The following is a 15,356-nucleotide window of genomic DNA, read 5'->3' on the forward strand; positions in this document are numbered from 1 at the left end:
GTTGTGGCCAGGCAACAGGTTAAAGAGTCATCAGCCGGGTCTCTGGTCACGTGACCAGCCTTGGGACAGTAGGAGTCAGACCTCAGAGCATTGCGGCTAAAGAACAGGGGGCAGGACTTTGTCCCTGGGAGAAAACGAAAGTGCGTTTTATCGTCAGAAGAGGCGCGCCAGTGCTCCTGGAGAAACAGGCCTTAGCGTGGAAAAGGCAACAAGCCAGGGGCCAAGCCTTCAAACAGCAGAGGGGACGGGGTGACAGGAGAGGTGGGGTCGGCATCAGAGCTGGAGACCACTGGGAGAACTAGGGGGTGAGCAGTGCAGGGCAGATCGAGGAGGGAAGTCTGTAAAGACCCTGCAGAACGGCTGACCTGCAGGGCCACTTGGGGTCGTGGCTGTAGGGAGGTCATCAAAAGGTGGAGTTAGCAAGGGTAGGAGCTTGGGTCGGGGGAGCTCTGCAAGGAGAAGCTGCTTGGTGTGAAGAGCTTGGCCAGAAAAGGCCGAGTTCACTGTCCTGTCCCTGCAGCCCACCAAACAGCCCCCCCCCCCGCCCCGCACACCCCACCCCTCACACCCCACCCCTCACACCCCACCCCTCACACCCCACCCCAACCTCAGGGCCACCTAGGAGAGGGCCAGAGAGCCAGGCCACAGCCCGAGGCTGACTTGGACAGCTGGGGTGAGCCCAGGTGGCATCTGGTTCAGGGACAGAGAGTAGAGTCTGAGGGCTCACGTTTAGTGGGTCAGGAGCGCCATCCCCTGGACCCTGGGGAGGCCAGGGCCTCTCAGGGCTGCTTGCTGCTGCTGGCCTATTGGCTGGCTCTGCAGACAGCTTGGGACTGACCCGGTCTGGCACAGTGGCCCTGCAGCAGGGTACTGGGCACAATGCCCCCCAATCAGAGCTGCAAAGCAGATGAAGCTGTGGCCAAAACCTGGGCTGGCAGGGTGGGTGTTTTTCCGAAGAATCCGGACAGCCACGCCAAGTCCAGCATTCCTCCTCTGCCCCAATGGCGGCCTGGTCGCTTTAGAGAGGATGACGTGGTCCCCTCCCACCCCCAGCAAAAGCGTGGACAGGACGGGCACCTGGGCTGGCTTGGCCCAGGACAGAGCCGGGCAGTAACACTGGCAGCTGGCCCTGCAGGAGGCAGTGCGCACCCCCAGCAGAGACGGGAGAGGTCAAGCAGGTCTGGGTTGCCTCTTGGGAGGGTCTGTGCTGTTACCCTTCCCTGTGCTCCAGAGGGCAGTGGCTGCCTGGCAGCGGTCAAGGAACTTACTGGCCCAGGACTCTTCTCTCGATTCTCTGTGGCTCTCATCTAGCCCAAGCCCAGGCTTGCTCAGCCTGGTCTGTACATATACACTATTCTGGAATGTTCGCTGGCTTCCCCACAGCTCGAGTTCTCCCGTTTTGCAGGGTTGTTCCCTAATAGAAACATGTTAAAATAGGTCTGTTTAGCGCCCGACTGGACGATCAACTATTCCATATGATGAACACACAAGGGTAGGGGCGTCCCAGGGCAGAGTCTCATTCCTGCCAATTTACCCTTAACTCTGGATCCCACGTATGCTCCAGATTAATTTACAAGCTCCAAGAGCGTCAGTCTTGATGAGACCACTTCTTGCATCACGGTGGGTGAGCCTGGGTCCGCTGTCCATCACATCAACAGGGAGCCTCACTGAACTCGAGTTCACCAAGCTCTGTGAAGGTCCACCCTGCAGTGACAGCAGAGCCCCGCAAAGCCCCTGCTCTCCCAGCCCCCGGGTGATGGACGAAACTGCCATTCTACCCAGGTACACCCATGCCTTCTTCTGGGACCAACCGCCCATCTCCCCGCCTCCGTCTCTAACGGACTTGGCGCACAGGGGGCCCTCCGCTAGACCCATCCAGCCCAAGCTCAAGCCCCACGGCGGCCCCGCCCAGCCCTACTCCACTCGAAGACGACAAGAGCGGTTGAAAGGTTTAAACAATTTATTTCGCCCCAAAAATGGAGACCGGAGGGAGAGCAGCCGCGCGCGCCCCCGCGCCATTACCCGGCACGCGCCCGGAGGCGGGCAGGGCGGGGGCGGGAAGGGCTGCGCCGCCGTGGCGTCCTCGCGCGCAGGGCCGGGGCGGGCAGGCGCAGCCCGGCCATTGGCGCCCCGGAGCCGGTAACCAAGGCGACAGCCAGGGCCAAGGGCGAGAGCCAATAAGGGCGTCGCCAGGGCCGTTTCAAAAATCTAAAGCAAACAATAACAAAAAAAAAAGAAAAAAACGCTCCCACGTTGGGGGATGGGCAGGCCGGCGCGGCCCGGGCCCACTGATGTCGGAGCGCACACGGCGGTTCGGGCTCCGCGCAAAACCTACGTGCACTCGGGGGTGGAAAAGTGGGCGCCGGGGCCCCGCGCTCACTTGCGGCCCTTGGGCACTTTGGGGACGCTGGGCTTGGCCGCCTTCTTCACCTTCTTCCCCCCCGCAGCCGCCGCCTTCTTGGCCTTGCTGCCTTTGTCCTTCTTGGAAGCTGCACCCTTCTTGTGCGAGCGCTTCTCGGGCTGTGGGCCCTTGGCTGGCTTCTTGTCCGCGCGTCGCGGGGCGGCCGCGCCCGGGGCCGTCTTCTTGGCCTTGTGCGCAGCGGGCGCCGGGGCCGAGGCAGGCGCCGGGGCTCCGCGCCGCTCGCTGCCGCCACCCTCCAGCTTCTTGCGGTTGAGCTTGAAGGAGCCGTTGGCGCCGGTGCCCTTCACCTGCAGCAGGGTATCGTTCTGCACCAGCGCCTTGATGGAGTACTTGAGGTAGGTGCGCCCATTTTGCTGGTCGAACCACGCCACCTTCTTGGCCTCCGCGTAGATCTTGGCCAGCGATGAGCCGTTGCGCTCGCCCAGCCGGCGGATGGTCTCCACCACCAGCTGGCTGTACTTGCCCGGCTGATTCTTCTTTTTGCTATTCTTCCTCTTCTTGGACGGGGACAACGTGGCCGAGCCTCCGGCCTTCGCCGCCTTCTTGGCCGCCCCCTCGGCAGTCGTCAGCGGCAGGGCCTCTTCGAGCTCCACAGACATAGTGGCGAGCGGATTGGTGGCGGGCGGGGCGCGGAAACCCGGGGGCCGCGCCGGGAAGAGAAAGGCGAGGGGCCGCGGGGGCGCCGGGGGGCTGGGGGCGCGCGGCGGCTCCAGGCGGGAGCGGCCGCGGCCGGGCCTGGGGCCGGGCGGCAGGGCTGGGGTGGGGGCCGGGACGGCCGGAGCGGGGGTCCCGAGTCGGGACCGGAAGCGGGGCCTGCGCGAAAGCGATCGGAGCGCAGGAGTCCGGCGCGAAGTGGCTGGAGCAGGGACCGTCCGGGAGCGGGGAAATCGGCCTAGCGAGCTGCCGCCACCGCTGCCTATGCCGGAACTCGCTGGGCGTGCGCGCTGCGCTCTGGCGGGGAGGGCGCCGCGCTCCCCTTTTATGGCTCCAAGGCGGACCACGTTGAGAACAACAACAGCCTGGTCCGGGGCCGGCGCCAACTTGTGCTTCTTGGAGCCCCTTCCCCGGCCGCTGGCTTCCCAGACCCGGCCTCCCCGGCGCCGCCGTGCCCGCCGCTGTGCACCCCGGACAGGCCCCGAGCCCGCGGCGCGATGGAGAGGCGGCCCGCGCCCAGGAAGGGCTCGCTAGAGGGGAACGGAGGGGCGCACCCTAGGCTGAGGGAGCGCGAGAGGAGGGGGGCACCCCGTTTGAGGCCGAATAGCGCGGGCCCCCAGAGAGGCCCCGCAGCCCGGAGCTCCGCAGCCGACAGCAAAGAGTGCTCCACGGGCCCCCAAGCCCAGATCGCATCCAGGGAACCCCGGGCCTGCCCGCTGGACGAGCTTTAATTTGTCCGAACTAACACAGGGCACGCCCTCGCGCGGTCGGCTGGGGCAGTGTGGAAGGAGCCGGGACGCTTCGAGGGGGGTCTCCGCCTGAGTGCAAGGGGAGGGCGGATGCGGGCGCCTTCCTTTGCGCACCCGAGGCCTCCTTAGGCCTCGAGGGCCCAGGGCACCACGCGGGAGGCGGCGGGGACGACTGCAGGTGCTTCTCTGGGGACATTCCCTAGGCGTCCCCCCCACCCCCGCCGCCGCCGCCGCGGATGCTACAAGTGCCCCCATTTTATGGTGCGTGAGTAGCTTCTACCCTTACCCCAAAGCCACAAGGCGCCTCCGGCGGGGGCGAGGGGAGGCGCTGGCCCCCGGAGGATTTCCCGAGGAGGATGGGGCAGGGGAGCGGCTCCTCGTTCTGGGCACCCCCCCCCCCCACTTCGTGTGGGGAGCGCAGTTGAGAGCGGGGACACTCTCTCTGGGCACCAGGCGGAAGCTTGTGCAAGTTGATGGCCCTGCCGCTGGGTCCAGTCCTGGGAGTGAGCAGGAGGCATCGGACTATCTTTCTCCAAGCCAAAGGAGCCCCCACTTGGGTAAAGCTGAGACACGGGGAGACACTCCAGGAGGAGGGTGGATCCCTTTTAGGGTGAGTGATTTAGGCCCGATCCTGCGCCCTGCAGTCTCCTGAAGCCCAAGCATGGAAGAGAGGCGGGCCGGACGGAGTGGGGGCGTAGAGCAGAACCGCGGGCCCCTCGGAGGTCTGTGCGCACCCCTGCCACAGCGCTTGTGCGACCCCGCTTACTCTCCAACAAGCTGCGTTTATAATAAGCCCCAGGGGAGGAGGACTTTGAGCCAGGGAGATGTGAGGCTGGTGGGATTTGCAGGGGGACGGGGGAGGTCAGGGGCTGGGAGCCACAAAAGGGGGCAGTGAGTACACCCAGCAGGAGAGAGAAGGAGGATGGGTCTCAGTGTGGGCTCCTGTGGAGCAGCCGAGCCCCTTTCAACCCAGAGGCTGGGAGCCCTGAGTCCAGGGGGGAATGGGGACCTGTGGACACTTGAGCAAAGACCTCGGATTCCAGAGATGCAAGGTGTGTGCAGGGCGAGAAGCTGCGAGATGGAGACCCCTTGTCCCCCTCCTGGGGTGGACCAGGATGCACGGAGGTGGAGTGGGAGCAGGGGCACCCAGAAGACAGCTGGCCCAGGGCAACCAGGTGACTGGCGAGAAGGACTCAGGTCAAAGGGAGAACAGAGGGTGAGGCCCCCAAGGGACCCCAGACTGAAACCTGCTCATCCTGTGGGGGCAGGCAATGGGCTGAAAATGTGAATCTGGAGCCGGTTGCAGCAGCAGGCAAGGCTGGGTGAGGGCCCTCTGCCCACCGGCCGGACATCAGACGGAAGGGGAGGGTGTGGGCTGGCAGGAGACAGCAGCTGTCCACTGGAGACAGAAGAAGAACCATCAGAGAGGAGGGGGACCAGGCATGGCCTGGGCCCTGGAAGTTGAAGAGAATTTCTAGAACAGAGGACCTGTCTGCACAGGGCAGCCCCTCAGGAAACTGGTTGAACTTGAGCCCATTGGCCAGCTTCCGTCTGCTCAGAACCTCTGCCTGAACTTTGCCTGTTCAGCCCAGTGTATTTAAAAAGGTGAAATTAGTTTCAGGATTAAAAAATCAGGCCATTTCACACAAAAATGCAGTCCCAATTTCAGATTTGCCTTTTAAAAAAATCTGCAGATTGGACCTGGGTCAGGGCAGAAGCGGGGTGGGGGCTGAGTAACAGTGGGCTGATGTCCAGCACCTGATCCGTGAGGAGGGGGTCAGCGGGAGTGGGGGGAAGGCTCTGTGGCCTTGAGGGAGGCCTGGCCATACCAGGAGAAGTGAAGGACTCAGAGCAGAGAGTGGACACATGCAGGCCAGGCAGCGTAGTCCAGACCACCGGGAGGATGCGGCATTCATGCTCCAGAGGCCTCTCCAGCCCTTTGGGCCCCGGGGCTCAGGGACACCGACTCTGGGCTCCGGGAGCTGGTGGGATGGAGTGGTTTCCTCCCACTGACCTCAACATACAGATGAGGAAACAGAGGCCTGGGCCCACGCCTTCAGGAGCACGTGGCCCGCGAACCCCACACTCCCGGGGAGCCGCCTGCCATCCCTGTAAGGACAGGACAGGTGGAGAAGGCCTCACGTGGCCAATGGAAAAATGACGAAACGTGGGGAAAGGGGCCTCTGCAATTGGCCAGGGCCTGGCTGAGAGGGCCGCCCCTTCCCCAGGGCCTAGGGTCCTGATGCTCCAAACACCATCCATACACCGGTGACACCCATCTCTCTCCTGAGCAGCAGACAGTGGCTGCCCACCTTCCCCTCTGGGGTGTCTGAAGTATCGCATCTGTGTCTCCCATTTTCTCCTGCAATCCCGCTCTCCCCCACACTTACAGAGAGTAGGGGCCGCTCCCCTCTCAGCCGCCCCACCCTCTGGCTCTGGCCTTTTTGTTTCTTGTGCCCGGGGCTCCCACTCGGGGCCTTGGCACTTGCCACGTGGCTGGCCCTTTTCCTCCAGAATCCATTCAGAGCTGCCTCCAGGCCCGCCGGCCTGCTTTATTTTCCTCATAGCCTTTATCCTTATCTGACCCTCTGTTGCCTATTTGTGGGGGGGTGCTTCTGAGAGCCAGCTGGACTGGCCCTGTTCCCTGGGGCCCAGCTTCCCTGGGGCACACCCTGCAGCAGAAATGTGGTTTGGCCTGGACCCCAGTTCCCCCACACACTCCCCGTGTGAGCCACCTGCCTGGGCCCTGGGAGGGCCCTGTCACCACCTCTGTAGGAGTCCACACACAAAAGGACCCACAGAGTGCGGCCCCTGCCACACACACACCCAGTTCCTGACAGCCTAGGATGGAGCCCCAGGCATGGGGCCGAGAGGTCTGAGGGGTCGCAGCCCCTGTGGGAAAGGCCCAGCGGGTTCCGGGAGTAACAGGAGGGTCTGTCTCCCCACACTATGTTTTAGACAGCGAGGCTGGCTCCAGCCTGGGCCTGGTTTGGGGTTTAAAATGGAAGTTAAGAGGCATTAGGTGCTTTTTAGTATCTAAGGGGAAATGGGGGAATTCACCAGGTGTGAGGGTGGGGAAAGGTCGCCTTTAAGATGCAAATGTGTATTGTGAAGCCCTGAATGGGGGTGCTCTGGGGGTCTCTGGTCTCCCTCCTTCCCCCCAGTGGTGGGCGGGCCGGCCTGTGGAGAGTGGACAGCTCTTGGAGGAGGCAGGACAAGGGACCCAGAGGCCACCACGACCTGTCCCCAGGGGCAGTGGAGCGAGCCCCTGCTGCCCACTCACCTCCGCTTCCCCTTGGGGAGCTCCCCCCCGCTGTGCTTAGAAGACGGTGTGTAAAGAAGGGATGGGCGCTGTGTGTCGGGGTCACAGGGAGGCCCCCCCGGGGTGGGGGGGCACTGAGGACTGGGGGTGCGTAGTGACAGCCCCCCCGGAGCCGACAGCTGACGCGGGGCCTGGCAGGTGGGGCCATCCCCTTGGACGGGAACAAAGGCTCGTGTCTGGGAGGGGTCCCCCCAGCTTCCCCTGGCCCGTTCTGCCAGAGCTGGGGACGTGCTCGGTCACACCGCCTTCTCCAGGCCTTTTACATTTTTTTCCTTTAAGAGATGGGTACCTTTTTCTTAGTGAAGTTACAAGTGGTATAAAACCCGACTGGGGGAACAAGGCTGTGACGTGAAAACCAAGACGGCGTGTCTTGGGCTCTGGACACTGGGTCCATGTCCTGGGGGCCTGTGCTCAGCAGCCTCGGGGGGGCCCCCACCCTGTTCTGTCGTGCCCTTGGCGCAGGCCGGGCGGTTACTGATGTGTTTCCCTGACTGTCCTTTGTTCACCAGCCCAGAAGTAGCTGCCTGATTCACTCTTACAAATCCACTTAAGTGTTGATGCCCCGTGACCCGGCAGGCTTCCAAGCGTGCCCCCCCAACCCAAGTCCCCTGTGAGCACCCATCCTGGGCCTTGTGAATCCACCCGGCTTGGCCTGCGTGTGTGTCTCCCCACCCATTCCCGCCCCACATTTCAGGCGCAGCCATCGGGCCACCCCTGGTGACCTGGCCGCCCCCTCGGGGCTTCCTGGCTCCCCCATCGAATTCAGCCTTTCGGGGGCTTGGATGGACCGGCGTCCTGCCCCCTCACAGCCTGCCTTTGCCCCCCCACCTCCTTTTCTTCCGAAACAGCCACAGCCCCACCTCCCCGAGGGGCCTCCCCTGCAGGGATCTCTGCCCGGCTGGGGGCAGGGAGGGGGGCAGGCTCTGGGAAGACAGTGGCACTGAGTGGCCTTCGAGCCATGATCTGTGGGCAGGGCGGCCCAGGAGAGGCTGGCCCCTGTCCGTTTGCCTCCCTCCTCCGGCAGGGTCTCCTGGGGCCGGGCCGGCCCGCCCGTCTCAGTTCCCGGGGAGCGAGCTGGCCAGCGCGAAAGGGAGGCCAAGGCCGGAACTGTTGTCCAGGCTCGGCCATGGTAGAGTTTGACATCTCTTCTCCATGGGGCCCCGGGGATCAAGGCCGAGGGGCTGGGGTAGGTCACGTCCAGACACTGTTCTGGGAGGGACACCGGGACCAGGGCAGAGCCTGACAAGCAGAGAAACCATCTTCCAGTGTCGCCCTACTGGCAGGGTCCCCCGGCCGGGGAAGATCGCAAAGCATTTGCTGTTTACCTCATTTCAAGGGGTGGCACCACTCCCCTCCCCCCACCTTCTAGCACTTGGTTTTAAACCATTAATCACTCTCTGAGATTGTCCTGTCTTGTGCCTGTCACCCCCAGGAGAGCAGGGATGCTCTCAACCCATGCTGCACGGGGCCTGACACATAGTAGGCCCTCAATAAATATTTGTTGAATGAATGAAATGGGAGTCAAACCCAGGTAGGCGTAGGGTTAGCATGAGGGCCTGCAAGGCTCACAGAAGCGCATCTCAGAGCCATCGGGCTCACCCAGTCCTGGGGGTCCTGACTTTCTTTCCTGGTCTAGAACCAACTCCGGCTGCCCTGAAAGCTCCCTAACTGCCGTTTTCTGGGGGTGCCCCTCCTCCTGCCCCCACCTCCCCCCCCCACCCCACCGCTTCCTCCCCACCAGAGGCCTTTGAAGAGGAGAGTGGGAGCTTGTTGCTCTCCCATTCAGGACCCTCAGCACCCTCCCCCGCAACTGGCCACAGCATCCAGGCCCTGCTGACCTCTTCGACTTTATATCCCCCAGCTCACCTGCCCTCCCTGCCACAGCCCACTTCCCACTCCAGCTCCTTCAACCCTGGTCATCCCAATTCCTTCTCCCATTAGGTTTTCTCGAGCTAAATTATCTTCTGCTTTAACATCTGCCCCCAACACCCCTCTGTCTTGTTTAGCCTCGAATATGAGACTCTAGAAGGGGCTCTAACTGCTATTTCAGAAGATGGGTGCATGGGGACCCACTTGTGAAAAGGAGGCGGCCAGCAAAGCCAACTAGACAACACCTCCTCCTAACTTGAGAGCCTGACATACACAGCTCTCCAAAAATGAGCTCCCCTCCGCTCCTCCCCTCTCATCAGCCACTGCTTCTTGAAGGAGGTGGCCCCCCCTGAATGCTTTGGGACTGACATCGATGGGTTCAGGGGAAGGGCCCCCCTGGGACCTGAAGAAGCTGAGGTACAAGGTGCAGAGAAGGGGCCAAGCCCACCCGGGGCTTCTGGGTTGTGCTTCAAGTCTGATTCCCAGTCCAGTGCTCTTGCCCTTCCTGACCTCTCATCTGGCCAGTTAGCTGGGGATGGGGAAGGGACAGCGAGGCCAGGCCAGGCCCCTGCATAAGGACGGACGTTGGCCATGTGCCTGCCTTGTCCGGGTGAGAAGGCTGTCCTTTGGGGCCAGGCCCCAGAGCCTGGGAACATCGGGAGGGGACCTGGGGGAAAGCCCGAGCTGTCTCCTGGCCTCTGAGCTCACCCTGGACCTGTCCGCCAGGCATTACCAGCCCCAGAAGACCAAGAAAGCCTCCGAGTGGGTCTCCCTGTGGCCAGATCGTCACAGAAACCACCATTTTCTCAGAGCCCCCACTGGACCCCATCAGATCCTGCCTACCCCTCCTTAAACCCTCAGGTGGTTTCCTGTCGCACTTAGAATAAAATCCAAGCGTGCTGCCTTGCTGTCCTGCCCTGCACCACGCCCCCGCCCACCCCTCCACTTGGGGCTTTTGTGCTGCTGAGCCCTCCTTCGCCTCCCCCTTCTTGCCAATCAGGTGGATACCACCTCCTCCGGGAAGCCCTCCCTGAGCACCCCATCTGAAGTAGGGCTATCCACCCCCCACCGACTTTCACTTTTCCAGGTTTTTTCTTCAAGCACTTGTCACTACTGTAGCTTCTGCATTTATATCCTAAGTCTCTCTTCCCCACCCAGCTTCTGCTTGTCTGGCTTGTGGGTCACTGGACCCTCTGTAGGCGGCACATAGTAGATGCTCAGTAAAAGTTTGTGTGAATCAATGAGGAGAAAGGGCCCTGACTAGGAGGAGTTCGGCGATGTGGCCTCTCCTCTCGGCCCCCAGTATTGACTGGTTGTCTGGAGAGTGTGGGGAGCTAGACGGCATCTCCCTCTGCCACACAAGCACCCTACGCCTGCGAGGGGCCCGCAGCGGGCTCAAGCGGAGGGAGGAACATTTCCAACGGGACGCTTGTGGCCTGGAGCCCTGGGCAGGGGGCTCCGAGGACTCGGGGGCAGCCTTCTGTGTGGGCAGCGGGGAGGTTCTCGGCAAGGACAGTCTTCACCCCCGGAGAGAGTAGCGGCCGCACCCGGGGTCGGTCGGCAGAGGCCTCTGGGGACAGAAGGGGAAGGGTCCCCGGGGTGAGGACGTTCGTCTTTGCCCCAGGGACGCGGGAGCGGGCGCCCAGCCTTCGCATTTTCCCCAAGTGCCCCCGGCCCTTCGCGCCCGCCCGCCTGCCTCCAGCCGCGCCGGAGGTCTGGGCCGCGCGGGCCGCCGGCGGGCGTTGGGCGCGCGCGCCCGCGGCCGTCTCCATGGAGACCGCGCGCGCCTCCAACCGGCCTCCCGCGGCGCGGGGGCGCGCGCGCCCTGGGCGGGGCCGGCCCGGGGAGGGGCCTGGGGGCCTCCCGCGCGAGGCGGGCTCGTGAGGCCGCTGCGGGAGCAGCTTTGGGAAAGGGCTGACCCAGAGCTGGCGGTCGCTTGTGCAGGGCCGCTCTGGAGGCGGCTCTGAGGTGAGGGTCCGTGCGGACACCCCGCCCTGGGGCAGCCGCCGAGGACGCCGTCCTGCCGGCCCCCACCGCGGTCTCCGGGCTCTGGAGCCTCAGGGAGCAGCCTGGGCCCCTCTCCCCCGGCCGGGAGACCAGCCGCGGGTTCCTCACAAGACACCCTGCCGCCCACACACACGCAGACACACACGTGTGTACATGTCCACAGCGGTTGGTGTCCTCACAGGACGCCCCTCCCCCTACACACACGCAGACACACACACACACACGTGTAGATGTACATAGCGGCTGGTGTCCTCACAGGACACCCCTACCCTCTACACAAACACACGTAATGTCCACAGCCCCAGTGTAAACTGGCTCACCTGGAGGCTGGCTCCTCCGGGCATCTGGCCAGGTGACAGCTGGCGCACACCTGACCTGCCGCCACTCCAGCTGGAAGAGCTGGCTTCCAGAGTGACCTCTTGTCCGTCCTCACTGGCCGTCCCTGGCGCTGCCTTCAAGGATGTACAGTCAGCACCTGCTGGCCTTTGCCAGTTGGGAATCTGTGCCCCCAGCCCCTGTGGGCACTGTGGACCCCGGGGACCAGGGCATCACATATTTGCCTGATGGTGAGCCACCAGAGCTGCGTCCTCACGTGGGTCCCCCCCCCCCCGCCTGTGTGCTTCCTTGTCCCCACTCCCCATTCCTCTCTCTGGAAGCTTGTTTATTCACATTTTGTCGAGGGAAACCAAAAAACCCCAGAAGAAAACCATAGACAAAAGCAACAATTGCAACTATCCCAGGGTCCACTGACTTACAGGCCTACTTGACCAGGTAGAAAATACCAGTGAATGAGGTGGTTTGCAAGGCCTGGTGGGCCCATAAGAGGGCAACTGAGAGCAGCCCCCGCTGCTACGCCAGGCAGAAGGGAGGCTCAGGGCTGCAAAATACTCTGAAGACAAGTAGGAAAATGATATTGTTTAGTATGTAATCTCTTGTGGTTTAAATGTTTGTCGTTTAGTCGCTAAGTCGTGTCTGACTCTTTGTGACCCCAGGGACTGCACCCCTCCAGGCTCCTCTGTCCATGGGATTCTCCAGGCAAGAACACTGGGGTGGGTTGCCATGCCCTCCTCCAGGGAATCTTACCGACCCAGGGATCGAACCTGCGTCTCCTGCAGTGGCAGGCGGGTTCTTGACCGCTGAGCTGCCTGGGAAGCCCTCAAGTGTACCATGTACTTGAATGTTGGTATGTACTGTGAAAACAGTCCACAGTCACCGTACACAGTTCCAGGATATTTTTTTTTTCCTGATAAGGACTTTTTAAGACCTACCCTCATTGTGAAACTGTGTGGCGTCTGTAGTTAAATCCATTTCACCTGTAACCTGCCTTGACGCCTCAAGCTCATTCTAGTCGTTGTTGCATAGAGTCGCGTATCCTCCATGCAGCTCAGAGCTTAAACAACACGTCTGCCCGAGTTGTCCTCCAGGAACTCGGCTTCAGCTGCACTTGGTGTGAGCTGGACCGTGGGACCACGGCCCCTCCAACTGGGCCGACACAGGTGTCCACAGGGTGACCTTTTGAAGCTGCAGACGCCGGAGCCTGGCTCCACCTGCGCAGACCCACGATGGGACGCGATGCGCCCACCTTTCCCCACCAGCTCTCCCTGCTTCTTATTCCTGATTCCATCATGCCCCAGCCCCTTGCCTGCCGGGAGGTTCGTTCTCCTGTCTCCTTGCTTGGCTGCCTTGTGAATAAACCCTCAAACCTCGGCATCTCAGGCGTCTCAGTGGAGTGTGGTTTGCTCCGCGTCAGGTAAGACAACTTGGTTCAGCGGTGTTAGCAGCTTTGCAATATGCAATTAATTGGGCGTGATTAACTCCAGTCACCATCACGAGCGTTACAGTCCCAGGACCTGGAAGCCTGTGCTTTTCGACTTTTCACCCGTGTCACCCACCCCCATTTTCCACTTGTGGCAGCATCCAGTCTGTTCTCTGTGTCTGTGAGTTTGGCTTATTTTTAAAATTTTATTTATGTAATTCATTATATTTCTCACTGCTCCATTCAGCAGGCGGGATCTTAGTTCCCCAACTGGGGATGGAAACTTGGACTGCCAACCAGGTGGCCCCTGCCATGGAAACTCGGGAGTCCTAACCATTGAACCTCCAGGGAGGTCCCCTGCAGAAACTTCATAGTTGAATTTTTTGGAACACTTTTTCTGTATCATTTGAGATGATCACGTTGGGTTTTCATCTTCACCCTATAAATGTCGTGTATTGATAGACTTCGTATATTTGCATTCTAGGAATAAATTCCACTTGGCCACAGTGTATAGTCCTTTCAGTATGCTCTAGCAGTTTCCTTTTTCAGGGAAAACAGGAAGAGAAGCGATCCCCTGATAGGATTCAGGTGATGCCCAGGGTAACCTGAGCGATGCCCAGGGTAACCTGAGCGGATGTCAGAGCTGGAGGGTCCTCTTATCCCAAAAGGGACCTGGAGTGGGGGGTAAAGCCAGCTCCGTGCTCCTCTGCAGCCCCTGGACAAGACGACCCCCAAACAGCCCTTCCAGGGGTGGAGGCATGACTGGGGGGAGAGGGAGGGCGTGTTTCTGCGCTGACAGCCGTGCTGGCTTCCCATACAGACCCCACCTCGGTCGGCGGGCCTTTGCTCCCCTAAAGCTGGGGCTTTATTACAGCCCTCACCCCTCCTCCTCCCTGGACTCGCCGTTAACCCACAGACTAGACAAGACCCTGAGTGGGGGACAGCTCCTTCCCCTGGAGCTCCAGCGAAGCGATGAGTTCCCAGCGACAGGGACCCCTCCGGCCGCGCAGCGCGAACCAAGGCAGGACTCCCGCCCGACGAAGGAGGGCGGTGGGCCGGGCTGACGCTCGCTCGCGTCTCTTCCAGATGCCAGGAAACCTGGCGGTCGGAGGGAAGCCGGGCAGGGCAGCCACATCAGCTCCAGGCACGCCAGGGCTCTGCCAGCACCGGCTTCCAGCCACACGCTTCTCGGCCCACACAAGCAGGCACACGTGGGGAGAAGGCAGGCAAGTGCGCTGGGGCCGCAACTAGGAGCCGCTGGAGAGTTGGACTTTGCACATTTGAAAATACTGGTGGGATGCATGTAGAGACAGTGGACCAAAGAAATACGAGCAGAGGTACCAGCTAGGGGTGGTGATCAGGAGAGCTAGTGTGTAGGTGAGATCCTTCGGTTTTTAAAACTGTTTGTCTTTATTTTTGGTTGTGCTGGGTCTTTGCTGCTGTGTAGGCTTCTCTCTACTTGCGGCGAGTGGGGGCTTCTCATTGTGGGGGCTTCTCTTGTGGCGGAGCAGACGCTGTAGGCACCTGGGCTTCAGGAATTGTGGCACGTGAGGCTGGTTACTCCACAGCATGTGGGATCTTAGTTCCTGGACCAGGGATAGAAACCATGTCCCCTGCATTGGCAGGTGGATGCTTAACCACTGGAGCACCAGGGAAGCCCCATCACAGCTTCTTTGTCCGTCTGTCGGTGGTCATTCAGGTCGTGTCCTTGCTTCGGCCACTGTGAATAGCGCTGCACTGAACACGGGTGCGTGCGTCTTTGTGAATCACACTTCTGTTTGCACAGACATGCCCAGGAGTGGGGTTGCTGGATCGTGTATTAATAGTAGTTGTATTTTTAGTTTTCTCAGGAACTCCCATACTGTTTTCCACAGTGGCTGCACCAATATACATTTAGGTCTCGAATCCATTTTGAGTATATTTTTGTATATGTTGTTAGAGAAGGTTCCAATTTCTTTTTTTTTTTTACATACAGCTGTCCAGTTTTGCCAGTAGTGTTTCTTGGAGAGGCTGTTTTCCTCCACTGTGTAGTCTTCTCTCCCTTTGTCTTAGGGTAATTGACCACAGGGGCAGGTTTATTTCTGCGCTTTCTATGCTGTCCCATCTTTGTATATTTCTGTTTTGTGCCAGTACCATTACTGTTTTGATTACTGCAGCGTTGTATTGGGTTGGCCAAAATGTTCGTTTGTTTCTCTCTGTAAGATAGCTCGGGTAGCACTCAATTGTCTTCAACTGCATTTGAAACAATTTTGTTCCATTGTCTGGTGACAGCTGTCATATCAGTATGCATTTTAAAAAAATCAAAATTGGTGAATTTTTGTGTAGCCATTTTAGTATTGAAGATGGGAGGGGAAATAGCAACATTTTCAGCACATTGAAAGTGAAAGTGACATGAAAGTGAAGGTAAAAATACAACTGAAGCACACGGAGAGCTTTGTGCCGTGTATGGACAAAGTGCTGTGACTGACCGAACGTGTCAGAGGCAGTTTGAAGCTTCCTGCTGGAGATTTCTCACTGCACAATGCTCCGGGGTTGGGTAGATCAGTTGAAGTTGATAGCAATCAAATCGAGATACTG

General features: G+C 60.5%; 1 protein-coding gene and 1 long non-coding RNA gene across 2 annotated transcripts; one reads left to right on the plus strand and one right to left on the minus strand.

The window, feature by feature from the left end:
- Nucleotides 1-1,942: 1,942 nt before the first annotated feature.
- On the minus strand, nt 1,943-3,375 carry H1-10 (H1.10 linker histone). Its single transcript, XM_081526557.1, has one exon. The coding sequence runs from the start codon at nt 3,019-3,021 to the stop codon at nt 2,377-2,379; it is 645 nt and encodes a 214-aa protein (XP_081382683.1). The 5' UTR covers nt 3,022-3,375; the 3' UTR covers nt 1,943-2,376.
- A 7,459-nt stretch (nt 3,376-10,834) lies between these two features.
- Nucleotides 10,835-13,285, plus strand: LOC145520322 (uncharacterized). The gene is made up of 2 exons (XR_014064405.1): nt 10,835-11,589; nt 13,027-13,285. It is a non-coding gene; the product is annotated as an uncharacterized LOC145520322 (long non-coding RNA).
- The last annotated feature ends 2,071 nt before the right edge of the window (nt 13,286-15,356 follow it).

This window comes from Giraffa tippelskirchi, chromosome 9 (assembly GCF_054371585.1).
Source record: "Giraffa tippelskirchi isolate mGirTip1 chromosome 9, T2T-mGirTip1v1.2.pri, whole genome shotgun sequence".
NCBI classification, from domain to species: Eukaryota; Metazoa; Chordata; class Mammalia; order Artiodactyla; family Giraffidae; genus Giraffa; species Giraffa tippelskirchi.

What these genes read in the sequence shown, in the direction of transcription:
- H1-10 (XM_081526557.1), bottom strand. Translation starts at nt 3,021, where the DNA reads ATGTCTGTGGAGCTCGAAGAGGCCCTGCCGCTGACGACTGCCGAGGGG.